Raw genomic sequence first — 25,180 nt, 5'->3', positions numbered from 1 at the left:
GAGGAGACGGAGGGAGAAACAGACAGAAATGTAACCATTTTCGTTGATTTCAGCATCTTCCTAGGCTTTCTCAACAGGGACATCATCTCAAAATGGCTTCTGAGGTCTGTAGAACATTCCTTGCTAATGTATTCGTCCTCGTATATATTGTCCTATCAGGATCTATCTAACGTGGATACAACAAAACCTCGCCAGCAATTGGTCGAACATCGTATCGGGTTTCTCCCATGGAAGCAAACGGCAAAACCTATTGGCTAAAAGAACTGTCAGTTATTTTCAACATCTGCAACAATGAAGTGTATGAGACGCTCAATGTGTCCTTTGTGAACGTTATTACATAATTATTATTTATGGCCACGTACATAACACAGTTATTAAGTCCCTAGATTTACAATATAATAAAAGAGAAGACATTCGTGATTCGCTCCCGCTGTAGTTCAGTATCTTTCAGATTTTTCCTCTCAAACGTACATACACATGCACGCGCACATACGCGCGCACGGACTGCCGCCAGACCATGTAGGGATCGCGCGCTCGTTTAGTTTTCAAGTCAGTTCTGCTATTCACCACCAGATGTAGCCCCGACTCTAAAAATGAAAGCCTCACTTTCAAAAGACTGTTGTTTATTTGAGCAATATATTGCTTTAAAAAAAAAAAAGGATTAAAAAAGCAAGAATGCAAATGTCCAATAGGCAACATGTTTTTATAGCCTAAAACATTTTATAGGCTATGTTTCTTGTTTTTGTTTTAATAGATTACCATTTTTAAAAAGTGTTATATTTTTCTCTTCTGCCAAGCAATGTAGTTATTGAACAGTAGCTGAACAACGTTGCTAAGCGACATAAAAGTAGTATAGGCCTAGGTATGAGTAGTTAATTTCCGTTTTTTTAAATTTATGGTATAGGCTATAAGACAATTGCGTCACAGGTGTGAGTTTATCGGCTTCAGCCAATCAGAACAAGTCACTGGAGCTACCCATTTCATAATACACCATCCTACGTCATTATTAAATACCTTTGAGAAAGATACCATATCCTGAAGAGACCCGGGCATCTTAGACTGTAAGGTGAGGGAACTATAAAAGGACACAATATTATAGACTAAGCGCTATGTCCGGGGTATGGCTGTGTGTCAGTATAAACAAACACATACATAGTCTAAATACATTCTAAAAAGTCAGCTACACTGAAATTATAGCCTAGGTTATTTTTCCAAAGAGCCGACTTTATATTGTGACTAACTCGCAGCAGCCTGGGATAGGCAACTGTTACAGAGGAATGAATAATTTAACTTTTTGGGAGTATCGCTGAGTCGGTGGGAGGGATTATTGCTTTAGGAAGCCTAGGTGGCGTGCAGACCTTGAAGGCTAGACCATCCAAAGGCGCAGTCAGATACAGATAAGGGGCCGCATCTCTGTATCACAGGCACCTGATGCGCATCCTCTCCCTCCGGGATCCAGCGGACGGAAACTCACACGAGATCTGCAGTTCTCTTGGATTGTCATCGAAACAGAAGAAGAACAAAATCTTGGAGGAAAGAAAACTAATAAGGAACACTATTGCATTATTATCACTGGACTTTCAGAGATGGCACTGTCTCTTCAACGCAGCTGTTTGCTTTTGCTGTGTGTGGCAACAATCCACAATAGTCAGGCTGTTGTTCAGGTAAGTAGCCTTTAACAATTGACTTGTCCGAGGTCTGCAATAACATGTGGAAAACAGGCCCACTGAAGTGTTTATATGTCACTGCCAGACTGAAAAATCTGGCCAAGCTGAATATGTTGTTGCCTATGATTTGGAGTTATTCACATATTCTGTGCAAAGTTAATAGCCAAATGATACACTGATATAAAGAATGCCACACACACACACACACACACACACACACACACACACACACACACACACACACACTGTGAATTATTTTTGGCAGATATAGCTCATTATACAGACTTCATCTAATAGCCTACTGACTGTATGAATAATCTGTATGAAAAAGTTGTCAGCATAAACTGTAACTGTAAACTTTGAAAGGTGTGTGATGTAACACAACAGCCTGTACACTTTCCACTGTAGAAATGATTGGATACCTTTTGGCATTTGCAAAAAAAAGTTTTATTGTAGCATCTGGATATGAGTCTCCTCTTGTCTTGTCAGCTGGTGGCATTTCCCCTTTGCCTGGGGCGTGTAGAGGGAGCAGAGCACTGTTCTGACTGGTGGACAGGTCTCAACTATGTGCACAATGAATTTTCATTTCTCACATCTTGAAGCTAGTTGTTATTGTACAAATCCCCCTTAACGCCAGGGCAAGAATTTAAGGTATGCTGCTTCTGAGATATTTTTTCCAATGAGCATGTGATTAATAAACTTTTCTGAAGGGATTAGAGGCTCTTTCTCTGAGGAACTTTGTAATGGCTTATCGAGCCTTTGCACTCAAGTAACTGCTCACGGCACCCATGCTATTTTGAATACAAAGCCTGTCCATTCAGGATTTGTTATCCAATGAGCCTGTGCCTTCCTACTGCCATGCAAAATATACAGAGGACCAGCATTTTGGACTTAGGTCCCACTGACATCTGCCAGACAGCTTTTGTCCAGCTGTGTCTGCCACTGGAGTTGGGGTAGTAAGTGAAGGGGAGGTGTGGGTGGGAGTGGGAGTGGGAGTGGGCACAGCAGAAAGAGAGAGGTGCATGGTGTAACGTCTCACATGTGAATGCCACGAGGTCTAGGGGGGAGTGGTAGAAAGCAATGCAAAGGATAATTGTGTTGTGAAAGAAATCAGGGTGGGTGAATGTATAATGAAGGTATAGAAATGTTGTCCAGGTTGGGAATGAAACTACTTTAATGTGGAGGAAAGCTGAAGGAATGTCAGCTTTGTAACCATAACCACCATGTACCCACCAGTAAGCTGGATTTAGCTTTGATTACATCAGACTCCGCAGCTGCACTTTAATGTATTTCACCTCCCATATTCCATATTTTATGACTGTTGAACTGAGGTAATTTTTGGTCATATGCTCGTTTTCATGCTGGCAAATCGCTGCATTTTAAATGGTTTTGCCAAGAGTCTTTTTTTAACTGTTGCTTATACTGCTCATATTCACAGAACTGCATGGATAAGCACCAGGTGGTTGGGGTGCTCCGTCAAATGGAGAAATTTCTGAAGGGCCAAGAGATGCGATTCACAGAAGGTATCCGCATCATGAAGTCCAAGCTGGCGGCTCTTCAGAACTCCGTCTCAAAGCTGCCACAAGCAGACCAATCAGCTGGTGAGTAATAAAAGGACGACACATATGATGCACCACCATCACCATTACCATCATCATCATCAACTTCTCTTCTTTTTATCAAAATATGATATATCGTAAGTTTGGAACTGTAAGCTTCTATCTGACATATTTTTAATAAAGTTGAGTTATTGACGTATTCATGATCTTTGAATGTTATTTTATGGCTGTGCGGTGTGGGGTTAAATATTTAAAAAGATAGAAAGTACATGTCAGTTTTGCCAGATGGTACAGTATGTCAAATCTTTGATGCTCAGTATCTCAGAACTGCACTCCACCCAGATAGAAGCTTATAATCCAAGCCCACGATATGTTAAGATATCCTCCATTTTAAAAAAGTGACACGTACTCTCGCAAAATGACTGATGGCACAAAACTGAAACAAATTACAGTATGGCACTGTGACAGTCTGGATCCAGTATGTTTTAGAGATATGGTGTGTTGAACTTTATCATCCTGTACTTTGCTGATCTTCATGGTAGAACAGGTTCCTTACATGTTCATGCATGATATGACACCTTGATTTTTTGAGGTGGGTGGTGTTTAGTTCAGTGAATGACTGCAAAGTTGAAGTTATAGAAGATTCCAAAATATCAAATTTATAGCATGTTTAGAACATTCAGTTGTTTGATCTTATGGTTTTTGCTCAATGACAGCAGTATTTAGATTTGGAAAGCCAGAGGCTTCTGCTATTATGGGATCATATGCTCATCCAACAGAGCAGGGCCCTCTCAGTTACAGAGCTCAGCACTTGACAGGCAACTTAAGAGGAAGTGGAAATGTGTCGTTTGGCAGCAGACACCAAGGCCAATGGACATTTGTTGGGGATGGACCAGTGCAGTCCATAGCTCTGTGGACAGTTCTTGGCAGGAAAGGAAGAAGCTGATATTCTTCATCCACAGCAATAAAGGCTCAACAAAATGAAATAGACAAGAGTGAAAATATTCCACCCGCCTACTTAAATGGTCAGTATTTGCATGAGGCGAATATTATCTAAATGATGCATTGTTCATTCTCAAAGAAGCATTTTGTCCCATTACCCCACAACCCATGCAAATCAACAATTTAGCATAACCAATAAATATAAATTCTATGTCCTCCCCCATATACAATATATACAAGAAAGATATTGCACAAATCCTTATCCACATATTGACATATGTTGATTGTTCAGTTAGGATATTGCCCCGGTTAACACTATACTGAGATATTGTGCATAATGACATAATGACATATTACACATAATGACAAGTTGGCATGTTGACTTATCAACCAGCATGTCAAGTGTACTGATGGTTGTATTTACTTGTAGTCAAAGAGGCAGGAAAGGGTTTTTTAACATCCTCCTAGTTGGCTAAGGCATTCACTTTCCTCAAAGACAAACAACATTATAATATAAGAATGGAATTCCAAAGCATGCAATATGTCTTGGATTAACCATAGCATAACATTTGACTGCTCCGTGCGGGTATTATTCTGCCTCATGAAAATGGCCAGTTCTCTGCTGGATTAAATGAGGCATTTGGACCGTCATTTCCCATGAAGGCTCTCCATTGCCCAGTGACACGTGTATATCCCCAGGCAGAGAATGCCAGAGGATGTAGGGAGGCTTACTCCACATGTGACTGACCTCCCTCCCTTTTCTCTCTCCCACAGCTCCTACCACCTGCCCCTCCCTGGAAGCCCCTACCCATGGAAGGAAGTTTGGCTCTAAGTATTTTGTGGGACATGAGGTCCATTTCACTTGTTCCCAGGGCTACCACCTTGTCGGTCCTGGGACACGTGTTTGCCAGGACAATGGCAGCTGGAGTGGCGTCAGTACCATCTGTAAAGGTAGGCCCTACTGTGTTTGTCTCTAATTCACTTCAAAGTTTGTATAGCAAAATGGAGCAATGCCATGCACATTAAAGACAGGCGATGATTGATGGTCATTAAAGTTTTGTGCAATTTACCAGCTACAGTTGAAAAACAACATGCCACAAACTTTTAACTATTGTGTGAGAGGACGGACTTGTTAGTATTAGTAACATTTGAATAAAGAGAGGAATGCAGTCTCACTTCAGTTGTGTTTCTATCATAGGATTAAGAACTGTTTACCCCCCCCCCCACCCCCCACCCCCAACACACACACACGCTCATCTACTCGGCTTGTATCCATTGCCACCTCTCTATGAATTGGTGGAATGCCTCGGGCCAGGACTGCTATGTCTGCGCATTATCCAGCCTGTTGAGGAAAAATCCCCACAGCCATTCAGGGTGACCTTGGCTCAGCAGCCCCTGAATGCCAGGCTGAAAGAGACAGCAGCCCGTGAGCCCAGAGGGGCTCCTCGCACAAACAGATAAGACAGGCAAAGAAAAGGGCCATTCTTTAGGGTGGCTGGAGCTCCTAGCCACACTGAATGAAGCCCTCGTTAAAATGGCATTAAATGTCTTGGAACACAGAAAAACACCTGTACTGCATTCCACTGTGGGGTGCCTTCCCCTCTGTGTTTCTGCTGCTCATGAACAGAGGTGGTTGGGCTACTGTAAGATAATCCCCCCCTTGCTCATGTTTCCCTGGTTCTTTGACAGGGGTCCCGCTGGACGGGGTTAGATCCACACATTATACCGAGACCATGGTCCGATAGCACACAAGTATGCTAAGCATGCTATTGATAGCTCCTTCAGCCTTCACCGGTGGCACTCTTCCAGAAATTCCAAGCGGCACACTCAGTTCAAATGTGCATAAGTTTGTTGATGTTCACGGGTAAAAACAACACGAAAAGGCTCGACCCTGCACAGTATTATCTCTGTGCTTTTTTTTAAGCCAAAAGGTCTAAATTTAGTCTTGCTTAAAAAGCACTATTGATAGAGTGTGAAAAACTTTGATGTCAAATAGAGTTTAAAAATATCCAGGAGAGTGAAGTGGGCCTTTACATGTTATACTCCTGTGGCAGCCCCCTGGGAAGCCAAATAAACAGCAGTGGGATTGGTGGTCATGCAATATACAGTGGCCTCAGACCTGAAGCTCAGGCAGTGGAGGGTGCTTCATGACTTTCTGCACATCTGCCGAGCTCTGAGAGCTGACTACACAAACAATGATGACAGGGCATGTTGTGCTATTTGTCCATTTTTTCCCTAAACTCAACAGACAGAACAGGTTTAAGCAGTCAAAGGATTGTCTCCCAAATCTGTAGTACCGTCTTGCTTTCTGTTGTTGGTCAACAGTTTGCAATAGTTCTGCATCTCCATTTAATGAGTAGGTTTCGTACGGGGTTAGAGTCCATAATTACATCACATCTTTCTTTACAGCCACTGTTTGACCAAAATTAATGGAAAATGTTCAAGGTTTAAATGGTGCAGAACAGGGTAATGTTTATGATTAAAAGCTAAACATTTGCAGATGAATGAATGGATCTGTGCTCTAAGCATGCTGAGATGTCTCCAATCTGTTCTGCCATGTGGGAAATATTTTACCCAGCTCCTTTTGCCCCATACTGCTCTCCTCTTATTGCTCTCACAATCAAAGGCATTTACAGTAATACCAATGAATTTCCACGTGTTGAGGGTGGAGGCCATAACAGCTCTTGTAAAGTAGTATGAGTGAGGTTAGTGTGAGAACTTGAGTGGAACTGCTATAAACCTGAGCCATTTTAAAAGGAAAGGATGGTGAAGGTGTTGACAGCAAACCACTTTGCGGCCGTTTATTCTGCCAATGGAAAACAGCGCTCACAATGATCTTCCAATAAAGATGTTTGTATGGTTGTATTCTCTTTCCTCTGTGCCACTGCCCCAGGTGGCGTTACATTGCTAGAAGTGTGTGAATAAAAAACAGCATCTGCATCCATATACTGTAACAACACTGATTAAAACATTTGGATTTCATTTCACTGTCAACAGGGTGATGGATTTTATTTTATTATACTTTTATTAAGATCCCCATTAGCTGCCATCAAGGTGACCGTCTTCCTGGGGTCCACAAATGTCAATACAGTACAAATAAAAGGGAAATATTGACTTACTGTTGACTGACTGTGTCCATAAATGACAGTACCAGTCTCTCATTCTGAAGTATCAGTTATCAAGCCTGGGCAGACCAACTGTCATCGCAGCCCCAGGTGGATAGGAGACAGGAAGGGCTTACAGAGGCTCATTCACTATTTCTGTATTTTATTACAAGTGACACACTGTCCTCCACTGTTTTTCAGTGGAACCTAAAGGACCTTCTGCTTCACACATACCAGTCTGTCTGATGGTCCTGAACTCTGTTTGGAGAGCCAAATGAGACTCTCTGAATAGTCTCTCAATCGGACATTTTCGCCGATGACCCTACCTTCCCATCATTTTCCATTATACTGATTGATTCTGACCAAAATCTCATCAAGTGCTTCACTATAGCGCTACTTATGTCTTTCTTGCCTGGGTCCACGGCTCTCCAACACAGTCCTATAAGGCCAACAGACACTCCAAAAACCAACCCCAAAAGCACCCAAAGCATGTCTTTGTCAACATATTGACACTCACACTGTAAAGAGACATGTATACATTCAATCTTCAGTTTCTCCATGGCAACTTTCACTATTTAGAATACTTCTTAGCCAGGACATTTCAATATTCACCGTCTATGAAAAAAGAAAACATAAGAGCACTCTTAAGTCTGCACTTTGGGACCACAGACAGGCTGACGTTTTGGCGGTAAGCTTTCCTCAGAGCCTATGAGTCAATTTTGAATTGTTCTGGCTAAGAAATGTTCTACATTCTCAGTCTAGAGTTGAGCACCTGGTCCTCTTTATTTTTCAAGCTTGGCAGAAGCACACTGGGTTCATCATATTATTAGTTGTCCAACATTCACTATTTCTTTTGCAAGACTTTACGCAGCAGCGCATGTAGACCGGCAGCTGCAGCTGGCCGGCAAAGAGTACACAAGGAAGTGTTTAAGTAAAGTAATGGCCAAAGTAGCATCAAAACTGTCTGAGAAAGGCAGGACTACCATTTTCAATTTCATCTTTTTACCAACATGTCTCATTACAGAGGTGTTGATTACAGAGATAACAGAGAGGGGTTGATTTTTGGAGTGTCTATTGTCCCTATAGGACTGTATTGGAGAGCCGCACACCCAGGCAAGCAAGATGTAAGCAGCTCGATAGTGAAGCAACTGATGCGATTTTGGTCAGAATCAATTGGTATGATGGAAAATGGGATCCAGATTGAAAATGGAGTTATGCTTCAAATTCTCAACCAGTACACCACAGTTGTTATAGGGAACTTTCTCCCATACCCACAGATGTGAGTGAGTGTGCCAGTAACCCCTGCCAAAATGGAGGTACCTGTGTGGAAGGCGTTAACCAGTACAAATGCACCTGTCCCCAGAACTGGAGCGGCTCTCACTGCCAGCACCAAACCCAGACAGGTCAGTACCACAAAATTAGACCAGAAGGTGATGTATTTGTTACTGATTGGAAGTGAAGGGGGACTACATCATTCGGGGTCATTGGGGGACAACGTGTTCACTGTTGCCTTTTGTCTTGTTGTCATTGTTAAGTTTGCAGCTGTGCACGTGTTGCACATGTCCTCATTAGGTTATCACAAGTTGAAGGCTAAGCTCTATCTTTCACATTTCCTCTTGTGTACAGCACCACCTGAGTGGAGTGTAATGAATGACCCCGCATTCAGCCGCAGGCCCCGCTGTGCCAAAGTGGACCGAGCCCAACACTGTAGCTGTGACGCAGGCTTTCACATGAGTGGCACCTCCGACAACAGCATCTGCCAGGGTGAGCCATAATCATGTGATACTTAATTGATCCCAGTAGGGAAATTCTCCTTTTGCTTGCTCCCCTCCACTGGGAGGTCAGGCTCAGCTGGCAGAGATTCAGTTTCTTGTTCAAGGACATTTCATCAGCGCAGATACCTGCTGTTATGGGGGTTTGAACAGGGGTTCTCTGGTTGATGGGTAGGGAGGCCTACTCACTACACCACCTGCTGCTGAAATGATGTGGGCCTAAATACATGAATCTCTCCCTCGTCTAGTGAATTACAAGATCTGAGGTTTCAAATGAGGGTAATCTGTGAAGCAATCTGTCACAAACAAATTAATCCTCTCGAGAGCTCACAAGCTGATTTGTATCCATTTAGGTCAGAGTTAAGTTGCTTTTAAGATGTAATTGCTTCAGTAATATTTTGACACCAGAATTGTCTTCCTGTTCCAAAGATGTCCATGACACTGGACACCTTTGGAATGTCCATAGAGACATATACAGTATATCTCCATTGTTTCCTATATCCTACACATTTCATACTTTTTTATGCACATTTATCCAGTGTTTGCCACATGCATGGTCATGTGATGAGTGTGTAAGGCACACGTGGACATGTACATTTCTTTTTCTCTCCCTTGACAGATGTGAATGAGTGTGAAGTTTACCGGCTGGACCAAGGAGGGAAGCTGTGTATCCATGAGTGTGTGAACGTCCCGGGCTCCTACCACTGCTCTTGCCCCAGCGGCTATAAGTTGCTCCCAGATGGGCGGAGCTGCGAGGGTGAGTGGCAGCAGGGAGCTGAGGACAAAGGCTCATTCACAGGGCCCTGGCTGCGGATCAGGCTGGGTCTGTAGCTCCAGAGAGGAATACCTACGGTTTACTCTGCACGATCCATTAGGTCACCACATTTAGGAGGATGGGGAGAGGCTTGGAGCAATGGAGCCCTTAGTTCCTGCAGAGGTGTCTGTCAGCCCCAGACATCGCTCCTGCTTTCATTTGCACCCCTGAAGCTTACAATGCTTGCCAGTGGAATGAATGAGCTCACCCTTTCCCAGCAGAAGGGATCTCTAGGACATGAGGCGTTTGGGGGAGACTAAACTGAAGAACCAAATAAACAATCACAGCATAGCACCCCCTGCTCAGACTGTGGTAACCAGGAAGCAGGGAGACAGCCAGGCGGGTAGAAAACTGTCTTTTCTCCTTTCCACTCTCTCTCTCTCTCTCTGCTTCTCATTTCTTACATGCCTTCGCTGTTTTGTCTTCCAGATGTGGATGAATGTTTAAGCCAGCAGCACAACTGCAGTCGAGGGACAACTTGTATCAACACGGGGGGAGGCTTCCAGTGTGTCAACCCGGAGTGCCCCCGTTCTCACGGCAACATTAGCTACGTCAAGACGTCTCCCTTGTGAGTGGATATACCACAGTTTGTCCCGTTTGTCTGTCTGTGCGTACCTGGGTTTATCTCTCTGTAAAAATAAATCAGGATCAAATCTTCATTGTCATCAGCTTTAAGTTTCCCTTTGCATTGTAAATCATAGACACAACTATGACGGCGGTGGAGCCTAAGGGCTGGACAGACAGGCGTATCACTGGAGAGATGCCCTTGAGCAAGGCACTAAAGCCCCAATTTCTCCAGTGGAGCAACTTAATGGCTACTAGTAGAACTGTGTGTAACTGTAGTGAAGCTGACTACGAGCATGCACGCTCAACAAAACCTCCCTGAATGATGTTTTTCTCTTTTAAAACTGGACTTTCTACAGCCTTTGTGTCCCCGGCAAACGATCAGAGACATTACAACTTCCAAGCACTCTTGGCCTCATTCTAACAGTACATTTGCCAGTCATCGGCAAACTGCCTCATTTAAGGGCATGAAATGTAGCTCTGTCTGCCCCTACTGAACCTTCAATGTGGTAAAATACTGCTCCGCTGCCAGCAGAGTGGATGAACAAATGTTATGGCGAAAACTTGAAAGAGGGAGTAAAGCAGGGAATCGAGTAAGACAGTTTATGTGAGAGGGGAAGCAAGATAATGAGCTGCAGGGTCTGAGAGTACACAGAGGAGTCGGAGGGCAAGTTCACAGCATGTTGGCACAAATGTCATCCTCTCTCTCTCTGTTTGCCCCATGTTTCCTGTCCTGCAGTGTGCCGTCCTGCAAAGCAGAAAAAAGTTCACAGCCTGCTATGATGCAAGAATCTAGTGCACTTGACTGATAGAAGTGGTGTGTGTATGCATGTGTGTGTGCAAGTCACAAGGAAAGAATTATGAATACTTTAGCTCTGTATTTATTTTCCCACGGGGATAGATTAATTATGTAACCGATTCATGTACCAGGTTTCTCTGTAACAAAATGGCCACGCTGTGTGACGACTAGCTGTCTGGACAAATACACCAAGAATGGCAAACATTTTCCCGCTGTGGTCTGCATTGCGGCTCTCATGTTTGCTGTTTTTCTGTCCCGCAGTCAATGTGAGAGAAACCCCTGCCCCATGGACAGCCGCTCCTGTCACCTGGCCCCTAAGACCGTGTCCTTCCACTACCTGTCTCTGCCCTCCAACCTGCAGACTCCCGCCACCCTTTTCCGCATGGCCACCGCCGCCGCCCCCGGACGCACCGGGCCAGACAGCCTGCGCTTCGGCATCGTGGGGGGCAACTCGCGGGGCATGTTCGTCATGCAGCGTTCGGACAGACAGACCGGCGAGCTGATACTGGTTCAGCAGCTGCGCGGGCCGCAGGACATCAGCGTCGACGTGGACATGTCCGAGTACGCCGACCGCACCTTTCAGGCCAAGCACGTGGCCAAGGTCCACGTTCTGGTTTCACCTTATAACTTCTGAGGACGCTCTTCCGAAGGAGGAAGACTTGAGACAGAAGGGCAACGAGGAATGAGGAAGAGTGTATAATGGGCACTGAGTTTAATGATACTGTAACATCTTCCCCTGTCACAAATACATTCGTCTGGGCAGCCAGTCGCTGGCCTGCGTTTCTCCAATGGCCAAACATGCTTTGAGGTCTGAAAATCAGCAAAAGAGTGAGGGAGGGAGGAGCCAATCTGTAACAGTTATATTGTGAATATAACAAGATATGGCAATAAAACAAGAGCAGTTATACATGGTGTTTGAAGCTGAGACAGTACGAGCTGATGATGTGACTGAGAGTTTGATTGAGTGAGTGATTGAATGTGTGAATAAGATTTACTAGCCAAATGAAAGCAAAACGACGAGTTGGGATTGATACCATTTTGTTTTGTTGTTGCTTGTATGTCTGTTTTTTGGTCCCATCTTAGATTCTCTGTGTAGCTCAGGAATGGGCCCTGGGGCTGATGCACTGCCCTAGCTTTAATGATGAGAGTCATGAATCCCTATAAGACATTAGTGCTTCTGTGGCTCTAATTTATTGGAAGTATTGTGGCTGGTTTTTACATTGTAATATATGCAGTGTGTTTATCTTCCTTCATATACTGTATATTTGTTTTTTACTGGCTTGCTTTGTTAAAGGAACCATTTATCATACCAGCTAAGGGAGGGTTTTGTAACAATAGATGCAGTACTGCACCTGGGCATTTTTCTTCTATTACTCATATTCTGTATGTTATCAATACATTGTGTAATTATACTCTAATCAAAGATGATTTGGCAAGCAAGCCAATGCACTACACAATATATCTGGTATTTTAATTAGTCTCTGCATAACTGCTTTTCCTTAAGTGAAATAAAGTCAGTCCAACATTTCAGTGTTTGTTAGAACTGTCTTACTTGATGTTAAACAGTGTGCTATCAAATATCTTTGTGATAATTGTTGTTTTCATTCTACATTCTACATCCATTACGAATGCATTTTAATGAGTGACTGGCAAACCAATTAATAGCTCCCATTTGAAATTATAATCAAACACTGGAGCACATTCAGATGAGTGGTTAATGGGTGGAGAAGAAGAGGAGAGGAAGGTGTATGTTTTATATATACAGTTGTTTTTCACACAACACAGGTCAAAGCTGCATTTCTTACTTTTCTCTGGAATTTCACAGCATTTTAATTTAGACAAGGAGTAATAACCATCAGGATATTAGAAATATAATTAATGCGTGTCTATTTGTCAGAGAAGGAAGAGGTTAATGTTCACCACATGTGCTCTCCTGTCATCCTCCGCTCTGTCCTGCTCCTCTCACGTCTCCATCCAGGGGTTTAGATTGTAATAAAAGAGATCAAAAGAGCTGCATGCTACTATAGGAGGGAGTGGGTGGTGAGGAGCGAAACACATGACAATGAAAATGACAATGTGTGCTGCCTCACTTCCTTCAGTAATCATGCCACTAGCTCACACTGCAGCTTTTGTTCCAAGCTCGTGCTCAGGCTGTTTGATGTTCACATGTTTCAGCCATTTCTGAGGCGGAAGGATATTGCTGGGGACAATTGGAGAGCGCTCAGCGACATAACACAAGCCATTTGGTTGGGAGTAATGATAAAAATACATTCCTCACACTAAGGGCCTCGAGGCAAAAGCACAAAGTTGTTTTTTTTTCCACTGATGTAAGCCTACATTTTATTTCCAAGTGATGAAAGATGGTGATTTTGGGGCTCAGAGTCCATAGTTTGACAAAGAAATATTCTTGGTCATATGACACCTATAAAATGCACATACTGTACCTTTTCACAAAAAACAGGGAGAAAAAACAATAATTGCAAATTCCTGAGATTCCAAAGGAATTGCTAAACCATGAGCTATATACTGTATCCTCCTGAAACAACATCTCTCCGCTTTGCCCATTCAAACAATGCCATACATAAAACCATAAGTCATTTTGAAGTGAAACAGTAGAATCTCTCTCTCACTCTATGAATCCCTAGGAAAACAGAAAAGAGGCACGTGTTGTCAGTGGGTTCGTTCAGAATGAAAGGCATAGTAGAGGCATTTTCCTCTACTTTTATTATGCAGGAAAGGGGAGAGGTCGCCTGTGGATCATCTTTCATGTGGGATAAATGTTTGGAAAGAATCCAGAAGTGTGTGAGAGTGAAGGAGTGGAGAATGAAGATCTCTGCTTGCGTCAAAGTGGCCTTTTGTCTGGCATAACAGGCCACACAGTGAAACCTCATGTTTGAAACACAAGACCAGGATCAACCTTACTGACAAGCTGGGAAAGAAAGCATTTGCATGATGGATAAATGGGAGCAAAACTCTGACCGTTCGTCAGGGGTTGACTGGTATGATCTCAGAATTTCTTAATTTCTCAGATGTAAAAATCTCAGTTAAGGGGAACCTGGGCTGCATCGGACTCTCTGGCTCTGGTCCCCACAATGCTTTTCTCCTAATGAGGGCTTGTTTTCCTGTTTGTGTCCACAGAGAGATCCTGTTGGTTTTATAGTGACTTCATAACCCTGCACTTGGAATTGAAGTATGCGGGCTTTCCAAAACACAGTTAACGTAGGTCTTTGAAGCCCATAAGGCTGCAGCAGAGGCTATGGGTTTGAAACACGATCTTCAATAAAGGAGAAGGGTACAGACTCTCAAGCCGGTCTGTTTTAGCCCTGCACCTGGTATGAAGTGATGTCAACGCTGAGCAAAAGTGTAAATTTACACTTGCCCTTGGTTTTTAAATGGTGTAATTAAAAGAGAAAGCAGTGTAATAACTGATCTTTGTAAAATAACTTGTAATCGTGACATGACAAATATGTGGAGTTGTTTTTAGATTTCACGTTTCAGCCCTCTTAGTTAAAAGCCTATTAAAGGCTAATGGCCTGACTGAGACCTGAGGTTTATATTTTCATTCAGTCAATGGCTGAAAAAACATGCTTCCTCCAAGCTTTCCTCTCATTATTCCAACCCAATATATTTGCTGCGTTTCATTAAAATTCATCCTTATAATTTTTAGCACAGTAGCCGATCCACAACTCATTCTGTGGTTTCTTATGGTAACTTTCCTATTGGAACCTGCTTGCAAGTCAGCTTTATAAAGAAATAGATTTTAACTGATGTGGCAAGATCACTAAAAGCATCTTGGTAAAATATATATTTTTATTTCCACTTAATACTGAAATCATAGATCAGAGAACAAATACCTCTGTGTCCAATTAATGTTTAATCTGGGTGTACACACTTCATCAGAAGGAAGAGAGACAGAAAAATTGCTGGTATGAAAAGTTCAAGCCCACTTCCGAAGTTGAACCCCTGAAAAAAAAGGCAAGTTATATTATCCAGCCACCTCTCCACCTGTGGAATTATGAAATAACAGGAGTCAGCCAAAGCCCATCTGTACAAATAATCAAGGTCCAAGGCAGGTGGCAATAGTGTTACATAACAGAAAAATGACTTGCCATCATAAGCACAATGATTTCCAGGTTTCTCTGACACACAGAGTATCTAGACCTATACAAAACTGGGGGAAAATCTTAATAATTACATTATAAACCCATTCAGGTGACGAGCTTGTGCTGCAACTCATAACTTTGATTCTCTATAGTGCTTCAAAGTGCAGGATGGGCCGGACAGATGAGATTACAAGTCCTGCCACCACATGAACTGAAGACAACACACCTGAAGACAACAGTGTTCAAACTCCATACAGACTGGCACCAGCACCAGGCCAGCTATCTTCAAAGACAATTCAAAAAAATAAATATATTAAGACTAATATGAACTAACATAACTGTTATAAAAGTGTTTGTGAAACCATCACAATGATTTCATCGGCAAAGAAAGTAAAACCTGCATGAAAATAAGAAACAAGCCGGAATTTGCTTAAAACATTGAGAGTCTGTTGAGGGTCCAAGTCAGAGTAAAAAGGAAGCATACATTATTATACACATACTCAGAGTAAACATGAGTGAACAAAGACTTTTACAATTTGTAAGTACACTTTGAACACAAATAAATAATGAAAGAACAGGTAGAAGAGGGTGGGAGGGCAACCCTCAATATCAACAGATGTATATTGCTCTTTATGTCAGAAGCCCCCCTCCCCTCCCTCACCCACCCACACACACATATACAGTAGAGTCACAACATGAGCATGACTGCCTCAACCGACTGCAAACTCCCAATTCGACACTACTGCAAACACTAAACACTAAACTGCATAGTCTCTCTCTCTCCCCACTCACTCACACACCAATAATGAGGATGCTGAGTAGTTTCACTCTGAGACTTAATACCATTTCACCTCTGAAGAGGCTAAACAACACTTTCATACATGTTGTACCCAATTACAGTAACAGATTAGGCCTCATACCAGAGCCACATGTAGGCAGGCACAGCTTTGATCTTGAAAGGTGCATAAGAGCAATTTTTAATTTAAGTTTCAGATTTGTGCGCTGGTATCAAAAACAAAAACATAAAAAAGTGTGCTTCAGACCACTCACAGCCACATGGACATGCATCACTTAATGCAGTTGCTTTCCCAGATGCACAACGTCTTTAATGAACATCGCTTAGTGTGAAAAAAAGATCCTGTTTGAAGTAAATCATTAATCACTGACCTCAATGGTGTCAAATTCTCTGTCTTACCTCTGCACAAAATACAATGTTGGCTTGGATAAATCATTATTCATTAATGCTGAAAAAGGTTATTTCAATTCTCAATTTCCAACTCATCCCTCTCTCATAATCATCTCCTTATTTTATTACAACCAACCAATGTGTGCAGTTTGCAACTGATGCTGCTGATCAGCGTTTCATTATCACTTATAAAGTAGCGCACTGTAATTGCTGGATGCCGAAAGACACTTAAAATAAATTTAACATCCATGTTCATCCATGAGGCCCACTGTTCTTAATTCTTAGATAAAATAATTTCACATGAAAAAAAAACCCCAAAACAAATAAATACAGCATTGAATACAAAATGAAACAATCTCTTTGGAAAGGAAGGCTCAAAACTGATAATATCAGGGAAATTGTGAACCGTTTGGTTGGTGACAAGACATATCGCCTTCCTCTTGTGGAGAACAAGAGGCAAGCTGACTATGTTTGCACAGTCCAGCATTCTTGACGGGTCGGGGAGATGAGCAGCGGGTCTCCCAAAATGGTTTGACACTTGCCTGCATTAACCATGTGAATTTGCAGCACAACAGGAGGATCCCCTGAAAAACTGAATGGCACCCCAGCACCACCTTGCCGGAAAACCCTGGAGAAAACCCCGCTGAGCACAGCGGAGTCGGGGACAGCCGCTGGAATCTCCCTCTGTGCCCACCCATGGCTGGAAACGTTCGTGTGTCACTCCATCTTTGACATCTCATACTTTGTAGTCATGATTTCCTGGAAAATGATAGGCATAATATATTGTATATTATTGACCAGGTTCTCATGTCACCGTCAATGGTGCAGCTCTAGGATTTGTCCCATGGCATCATTAAGCCAGTCGTAATTATTTTGTTTCTAGCTTTGGGAGAGACTTACTCATGTCCACAAATCTAAACTGAGCCGTCTAAGGTCAAACGAACAACATAGGTAAATCCTGTTTTGTAGATTAAGTAATAGTAAGTATTATACATAAGTAATACAATCCATACCTCATCTGAGTCTAGCAGGACTGGTAGAGCTCTGCAGTGACAGACAGGACCAAAAGGAGAGGGATATTAGAGCATTACAGTGTCTCATGCTGTGTAAGGAAACACTTTGCTGGATCAATAAATATGTGATGCTTACACATCTGTAAGAGAGCTAGGAATGTTATCCTCCACCCACTTCAAGTCTTCATCCTGGACAGGTGGAAAAACAGAAAAATGACTAAATACCGCCATCTGTTGAAATATGTCAACTTGTGTATAGTGTCATTTCCTCAACTTGGACTACTATATTATAAATGCAAAAGAGTTAAAAAAGCAAATAGAGCACAAGTATGTGATGTAAAGCTACAGTAGAACTGTGGTGCAGTTGGACACTGACTGGGTTTGCTGCAGGCTTCACGGTGCCATTTGTCTCATTTTTAGCTGCTCTCAACTTTATGCCGTCAGCTGTGAATAAATTAAGCAAAAACAAACAAGACTATTAGACCCTCAAAAGCACTTGTTACATTTTGGATAACGGTGTAACATTTCCATGATGTTGCCATACCTAGATTTGCAGAGGCAAGGAATTCCTCAATCTCCTCATCATCAGAGTCGTCCATGAGCGGTGTGAAAGCATACCTGGGGACAGCAAGAGTGAGTGAGCCACAGACCACCGCTAGAAAAAAGTAAAGAGCACTGAGTCCAGTACTTGTTAGTTTGGGAAATTGATAAGCTTGGGTCTGTACTTGCCTTTGGTTGTTTGCAGATGGTCGCCATAAAAACATTATGACAAACAGTATGATGGAGAACAAGAACCTCCAGAAAGCATCGTCCACCCACAGCTCAATCCAATCCTTTCCACAGGGAGCGACAAAAAGGTCAGAAATTAAGACTCAACAATAATGACCTTGGAAATGTAGACCTAATTCATATTTTTAAAAACATCCAAGACCAGTGATTGTGCCAATCGATACTCACAGACTGGCAATCTGCTAGCCGGAATTTTTTTGCCGTCCACCCCATGAAAATGATGGAAGCTGAGGAAGACAAACAAAAGGTTCGAGTCACAAGTGTTCTTGTCTTAAGGAGGTCAAACATAACTGGTCCTTCTCTTCTTACTGGTTTGAAATAGAAATAATGACAAATCTCGACCATCGGCACAGCTCTTAAATTCTAATCTAATTGCAAGAGTAGTCATACCACTCACCCAGGACAGCAAATATTAGTGTGTTGGTGAAATGTCTGTAGAGAGATAACTTGACAGGGTTTCTCCTCAGCTTCAGTGTCTTAATGGTTTGTGCCAGGCTGACAAATATGTTAGTAGCAGTCAAGGTAAACACATGGCAGGCAATACATAATAACCATTATACAACGTAACAAACAGGCCCTTATAACATACAGTGTGTATATGTGTGTGTATACATAATATCAATATATTACATTATTTCTTTACAATCATACAATTCTACACAATCCACTTTATTAGGTACACCTCTCAGCTTGCTCCTCCTGATAAGAGTCTCACATAAATGAGGCATACATATAAAGCAGTCCATTCAGTTATTGTTCAACTAAACATTTGAATGGGTAAGATGCCTGATCTACAATAATTTAGATTTTGAACGTGGTATGAATATTGGTGTCTGGTGTGCCGATTCCAAAATGGTACTACAGTGTCTCAAGTTTACTGAAAAAGGTGTGGTTCACAAAAACACTGGCAGTCCTATGGGTGAAAACACCTTGTTGATGAGAGAAGTCAGAAAAGAACGGCATGAAGCTAAACTGGCCACATGATCTGTGGAAACAAGTGGAAAAATGTAGCCTGGTTCAACGTATCCTGGTTTCTGTTGTGACATGCTGATGTCAGGGTCAGAATTTGGCGTAACACTACAGGCTGGTGATGGTAGTGTAATGGTGTGGGGAAAGTTTTCTTGCCGGACATTAGGTCGCTTACCAATTGAGCATCGCTTGAACGCGGTGTATCTAAACATTGCTGGTGAGCAGGTGCATCCCTTCATGTCCAGTCTAACTATTGTCAAAGAGATATTTCCAGCAGGATAACGCACCGTCGTCTCAAGATGGAGAGACAGTGAGGACAGTGACTTCAGTTTACTCCGATGACCTGCACAGTCCCCAGATCACAACCCGTCAGCACACCTCTGGGATGAGGTGGAACGGGATGTTCACAGAAAGAACATGCCGCTGAAAAAGATCTACCCAGCCCTAGCTAGGTGTACCTAATAAAGTGGATAACTGCATTTGTATATACATGTATCAAATCAAAAAAGGTTAAAAATCATTAGGTATAAAATCGCTCTACTTTAAGCCTTTTAGCAGGAGCACCTGTAAAAGGTGGTGGGTTGGCATGCACACTGCACAGCCTCTATAGGAATCAATCCACTACGCCCAATTCAGACCAAGAGCACCCATCAGCGACAAAGTAGCAAGATTTAAAAACCACCACTATGTGACAAACTTAGTGATGGTTTTTAAATGCTACATGAAACTTGTCAGATTGCTGTTTCATACATGGTAGTTCCTCATGTCTTATCTGCCAACCTGCATTTTAAGCGCCCTATCACTGCTAATGTTTTGGGGAGAAAAGCAAACGGCTTCTCTTGGTCTACTTTGGGCGTGATTGAAGGAGGCGAGGGGCAGAGGAGACCCACACAGGGAAAGGTAACAGGTACACCAAAGGATATCCACCAGCATAGAGAGGAGTCAAGCAGAGCCAGGGGAATGTTGGCTAGCAGGGCCAAGTCAGAGTCTTTCGCCTGAGAAGTGAGGACAGAGCAGGACCGGAGGACACAACAAACAGGACGAGATGAGATGTAGAGAAATCACAAAGAGAAAGAGAGAGAAAAAGGTCAGGAGTGAGTGAGATACAGAACCTTTCACCAGAGAGCAAAGAGGAAACTAAAAAAAGATCACCCAAAGCAAAAGGCGAGAACACAGCTCCAGTTCTTACAATCACTGAGCTCAGTTAAATAACAAACGTGTCTGATTTGTTATTATGAAATTAGAATAATCACAGACAGCGGGAAATTTCTTTTGGCTTCTGGTGTGACGTTGAAAAGTATACTGGAAGGATATGAACCAGATGGAGCAGGAGTCAATCACAGCCAGAGCAATGGCTGTAACGAGAGCCGGGCCATTGTCCCGACCCTTCAGTGAACGCACACCCACATCAAGAAAACATACAAATCATAATCTGGAAGTACATTGCCGCTCAGCTTGATTTCAAATAAAAAAAAACATAAAAACAAGGTCACTCCAAACCGCAGGATTTTTTCCATACTCAAACTCTGGATTATATCACATATCAGGTTATGATGAATCTTTAAAAGGTTAAAATAAGCTATATGACATTTTTGACTGACAATAATGCATTTAATAGGAGATGTAAACCACTTCTCACCCCAGTAATCCTCAGGACACCTTCAATACTAGCGAAGGCAAAGTAGAGGACACCAAGCCCCACCACTCTGTGCATCACTGTCCCTAGTCGAGGCCTGGAAGGAAAGATGGACGCAAAGAAAATTAAACCCTCGACTGCCTGATCTTGAGATTATAGTCTATTTGAAGGCTTTTCATAATGCCATTAACAAACAAGTAGGCGTGTATACAGATGAGGCGTGTTGACGTACTTTACAATGCCGTAGCCCAGGCTGACGATGATGACAAGCAATCGAGCCAAGGTTCTCTTGAGGGCAGAGACCAACTCAGCAAAGATCAACAAGCCTGGAGCTAAAGACAACAGAAACAGGAGGAAAATTACACTTAAAAACCACAAATATCTTCCCATCTCACATGAGGCGGACAAAAAGCATTGTTATGACGCTGAGGGCTAATGGGTAGGCGTAGAAACACTCACAGGCAGAGCCAACACTATTGGTGTTTTCATACTCGGCGCAGAAGACGGCCTTCTCCACCATACCCAGGAAGATGACTCCTGCTATCCAGAACTGGATCCTCAGCAGATCCTTCCAGTAGCAGGCGGCCCAGATAAACCACAGCAGGGCATACAGGATGTACACTATGCACATCACCATGTAGAACTGGAGACAGGGAATAAGGGATTAAATAGTGCATGAACACATCACACATGGAAGCATTTCTCCTTTATGAGTCTGATTGAGATTGAATTTAACATGATGACTTTTAAGACCTTTGACAAACCCAAAACAATAATGTCTCTGCTGGAGCCAGAAGGAATCATGGGGGCATACTGTTGATGAATAAATATTTCACAAAACGAATAGCTAATTGTTTCTGACATAAATCAGAAAGACGGATTCTAGCCTTGTTCGCCTGGATGACTTAACCTTCTTTTTAAAGTTTTAGCATGCAAATGACTGTTTTTTTTTTCAGCACAGCAAAATACAGTGGATAAAACATGAATGAATCTACTTACAATCATGAGAGGCCATTCTGTGACAGAAATGAAGCCATGGCTGCCTTTCATTATGACATTAACTGAAAAAAAAAAAAATCAGAGATTAGCCAAATATTAACATTATGAACAGAGCAAAATAATAAAGGCTGCAAATGTCCCTCCATATCAGTTATAACATTAGTTATAACGACCTCACCTGTTAAATTCCAGTTGGCCTCTTGTTTATTGGACACGATCTTAACAACGAGCAGGTAAGGCCCGTCCTTCCATGTGGTGGCTATAACATGGTCTTTGAGCTTCACACTACTGTTCTTTATGGCACTGCTGTCACTCTTATACTCCTCGGAAATCCATCTGGTAAAATTTTCATCCTGCAGTATCACAAAAATATAGTGTTTACAAACTCACGTTCTATCTAATGCCATCTACAGACTATATGACTTTTAAATTCCTTAAAGGACTATGAAAACAGAAAGCATTTAATGTTAACAACACACTTTAGCACATTGCTAGTCTCTCTGTCGTACAGGCACACAAACTTGAAAATGAGTTAGGGACTGGATCACACACTTGACAATGAGGAGCGTACACAAACTGTCTGTGATGGGGTTCAGACAGAGCCCAAAACACTGAGATCTCACAGAAACACGAGCACTTGCGTTACCAGATTGCATAACACCAAACAAGGACAGAAAGAAACTTGCTTAGTTCGTGTTGGTATTTATTTTTTGTCTTGAGCTCAAATGTCACTGGCTATCTCCAGTTTGTCAGAGATTTGTGCCGTCCATCTCACACTACAGGACCTCATCCAGATTTGTCTAGATTCAAGTCTTGGAAATGAAGTGTTTGAAAGAATTTTGGCAATGCTGACTGGTCTGCAACTCGATTGGGAGGTGAGAGACTGAGTCCTTAACCCCTCTTACACTACAAGAGACTGGGAAATTAACCCAATTAACCCTTTAACCCTCTAAGCTATGCCGACTGTCTGTGTCGGCTGTCTATGTCGGCTCTCTCATATCTGCTGAGTCAGCAAAGACTCAGCCTAAATTTGAAATCGGGGTGGCAAAATCAGACCTAAAAATCAAGTTAAAATCATGTAGTGAGAACCTGCCACTACTGATATCAAGCTGCAATTGTAATTAAAAGTAAATGCCTTGAAGTGCAGTTATCTGTCATAGCACACAATTCAGGATTAATCAAGGGCACATATAAACCTACACATTGCAGATAAGTCTATTTCAGAAGATTAACTTTATTTTGCAAGCAAGTTAAAGACATCCAGTACTGGCTGATTATGGCTGTTCTGTGATTTCTCTGGAGGCTTTCTCTTAACTCACTACCACTTCAAACCAAGCTATCAAAATCAAAGGCCATTTATCTTTTCTTACTGGCACTGCGCCCTCCACAGGTGGAGTAACTGGACGTGGATCTGCCTTGGCTTTCTGAAAAACACACACAGTTGTCAAACGCAGACAGGTATAAAATGCCATGAAGCCGAGTGGGTGACAACATTGAAGAGAGTAATGTAACAAAATAAACTCTTACATTGAGCATGGCAAACGTGCTCAGGTCATCGTGACAAGGTAAGGGCTTGTGCTTATGTTCAATGTACTCTCCGTGTCCAAGTGGGTTGGGATCCAGGCTCTCCCCACGACTCAAAGGTGTTCTCTCATACATTTCCTAAGGACAATGACAGCCACGATTCAGACCATCTCTCCATGTCAACAGGCTTTGATTCATAGAGAACCAAGCCTAGACGGACAGGCCTTATGATTACTAGTATGAATGTGTGCTGCTGTACTTACCTCAATATTATTGAATTCGTTGTGACAGGGGTAGAATTTTAAATACCAGTGAATGGTGAACGTGATCTCTTCAGGACAGTGAAAGGAGCTGACTGAAAGATGAAGATGAAAGTGATGATAAACATGAGAAAAATGGGCACATTTCATATGACAGGCCTGGCTTGGATCTCAATTCAAACCAATCCACACAGTGTGAAGTTTTCCATGTCCTACCTTCCAATTTAATGTCAGTGTCTTTATACATCGATTTCGTTAAAAGCAATGGTCTTGAGGTCTGTGGAAGAGTGAAAACATGAAACATGAAACAAAACCCTTAGACCCAGGCAGCTCACCTTACACTGCAACTGGATATGGAGGAGGGGACAATCACAGTGGGAAACTGAAACTTTTCTTAAATTATTGATAAATGTTACCTACTTCTCCTTTAACCAAGTCCAGGTGTATGCCTAATGTTAATAACGATGAACAACATACAGTGGAGGGGCTTCATCGTATTTACTGACTGTGGGCCAACTTTCCTGCTTCAGCTATGTAATGTATTCATGAACTGAACAGTGGTGATGTGTTGGAATTCCCACCTTCCGAGCTTGGTGACACGTAACCTAACGTTAATCAAGGAGATGAAGTAGACCTGCATTCATCTTGTAAACGGGATGGGGGGTCTTCAATGTAGAGAGCTGATCTTAAGGTTATTAGGGACATGGGTGCACACTGAGGTTCCAGCTACATAGCAACGTATCAAGCTAATATAACCTGGCAAAGGCTTTCTGGCTAACTTTAGCTAGTTAGCCAACTGCTAACCTTGTCTGAATTAGCGCATCAGGCATAGGAAGGCTAACCTGTAAGGGCTAACCAACAACATACTGCTCTATCGTAGGGCACACCTTGTGTTAGCCAGGTCTCTTACAGGCAGTCAATAGTCCTTATACAATTGTTGCCAGATAGGGCTAACATTACAGGACAGAGTCAGATCCTTAACAACAACATAGCTGATAGCCAGCTTGCATAACTAGGTTAGCTAGCTAACGTGCCGGGCTAACCCGAGCTGCTGTTAAGTATCAAGTGTTTTCAGTACGTTACTCACATTTACAACTGTAATGATCCACATCCCCGTCTCCGGTGCTGCTATAACCACATTCATGTTGCTTAGTAAAACTGCTGACAGGATCTGAATTACCCATGGACAGAAAACTATTCTGGTCGGACAGTTGTACGTCCTCCTAACAGAAGCAGCCATGTTTACGGCTTGATGCTGAAGGGTTTCCCTACAGGAGGCGCAGTGAAGGCAACACCTGTGGAGGAGAAATGCCACTCTGCAAGATGTAGCCTACCGTGTGACCACTTTTTACTGCAAAGAACAAAGTCTTTGTTCTAATCTGCCTGTCGGCTACTGGCAGTCATTGTTGCATCTCACTGAAATAAGCCTGATGTTTTCACTGCAGCATGGAGAAACATGCAAACCTCAACATTAGTTGAA

The 25,180-nt window shown here is 42.5% G+C and overlaps 2 protein-coding genes across 4 annotated transcripts; one reads left to right on the top strand and one right to left on the bottom strand.

Annotated features, from left to right (window-relative positions):
• Positions 1 to 1,468: 1,468 nt before the first annotated feature.
• On the top strand, positions 1,469 to 12,708 carry fbln7 (fibulin 7). Of its 2 annotated transcripts, none has more exons than XM_071898030.2 (8): positions 1,469 to 1,664; positions 3,106 to 3,268; positions 4,943 to 5,119; positions 8,550 to 8,675; positions 8,899 to 9,036; positions 9,664 to 9,801; positions 10,288 to 10,426; positions 11,483 to 12,708. In XM_071898030.2, exons 1-8 carry the CDS (start codon positions 1,587 to 1,589, stop codon positions 11,853 to 11,855), a joined length of 1,332 nt encoding a protein of 443 aa, XP_071754131.1. In that variant the 5' UTR covers positions 1,469 to 1,586; the 3' UTR covers positions 11,856 to 12,708. The 2 variants fall into 2 exon arrangements, with proteins under 2 accessions (XP_071754131.1, XP_078144955.1); XM_078288829.1 differs by having other exon boundaries at positions 1,469 to 1,674; positions 3,083 to 3,268.
• Positions 12,709 to 15,076: 2,368 nt separating this feature from the next.
• Positions 15,077 to 24,941, bottom strand: tmem87b (transmembrane protein 87B). 2 transcript variants are annotated; one of them, XM_071897945.2, is made up of 19 exons: positions 24,788 to 24,941; positions 23,917 to 23,977; positions 23,704 to 23,795; positions 23,444 to 23,578; positions 23,287 to 23,340; positions 22,095 to 22,269; positions 21,917 to 21,978; positions 21,377 to 21,560; positions 21,150 to 21,249; positions 20,921 to 21,014; positions 20,585 to 20,667; positions 18,710 to 18,807; positions 18,481 to 18,539; positions 18,253 to 18,356; positions 18,068 to 18,141; positions 17,900 to 17,967; positions 17,660 to 17,712; positions 17,524 to 17,554; positions 15,077 to 17,269 (listed from the first exon to the last, which is right to left on the bottom strand). In XM_071897945.2, the coding sequence occupies exons 1-19, from the start codon at positions 24,938 to 24,940 to the stop codon at positions 17,228 to 17,230; spliced, it is 1,722 nt and encodes a 573-aa protein (XP_071754046.1). In that variant the 5' UTR covers position 24,941; the 3' UTR covers positions 15,077 to 17,227. The 2 variants fall into 2 exon arrangements, with proteins under 2 accessions (XP_071754046.1, XP_078144879.1); XM_078288753.1 differs by lacking the exon at positions 20,585 to 20,667 and adding an exon at positions 20,205 to 20,276 and having other exon boundaries at positions 18,710 to 18,818.
• Positions 24,942 to 25,180: the final 239 nt, after the last annotated feature.

The sequence above is a fragment of the Centroberyx gerrardi genome, chromosome 15, assembly GCF_048128805.1.
Source record: "Centroberyx gerrardi isolate f3 chromosome 15, fCenGer3.hap1.cur.20231027, whole genome shotgun sequence".
In the NCBI taxonomy this organism is placed as follows: domain Eukaryota; kingdom Metazoa; phylum Chordata; class Actinopteri; order Beryciformes; family Berycidae; genus Centroberyx; species Centroberyx gerrardi.
This window is presented reverse-complemented; position numbering and strand designations above follow the sequence as displayed.

What these genes read in the sequence shown, in the direction of transcription:
- tmem87b (XM_071897945.2), bottom strand. Translation starts at nt 24,940, where the DNA reads ATGGCTGCTTCTGTTAGGAGGACGTACAACTGTCCGACCAGAATAGTT. An exon ending in CTGGGCTACGGCATTGTAAA is followed by an intron (nt 21,015 to 21,149) that starts GTACGTCAACAC and finishes CTTTCCTTCCAG; the next exon opens with GCCTCGACTAGGGACAGTGA. An exon ending in TGAAGCCTGCAGCAAACCCA is followed by an intron (nt 17,713 to 17,899) that starts GTCAGTGTCCAA and finishes CCACCTGTCCAG; the next exon opens with GATGAAGACTTGAAGTGGGT.
- fbln7 (XM_078288829.1), top strand. Translation starts at nt 1,587, where the DNA reads ATGGCACTGTCTCTTCAACGCAGCTGTTTGCTTTTGCTGTGTGTGGCA. An exon ending in ACAAGCAGACCAATCAGCTG is followed by an intron (nt 3,269 to 4,942) that starts GTGAGTAATAAA and finishes TCTCTCCCACAG; the next exon opens with CTCCTACCACCTGCCCCTCC. An exon ending in CCAGCACCAAACCCAGACAG is followed by an intron (nt 8,676 to 8,898) that starts GTCAGTACCACA and finishes TCTTGTGTACAG; the next exon opens with CACCACCTGAGTGGAGTGTA.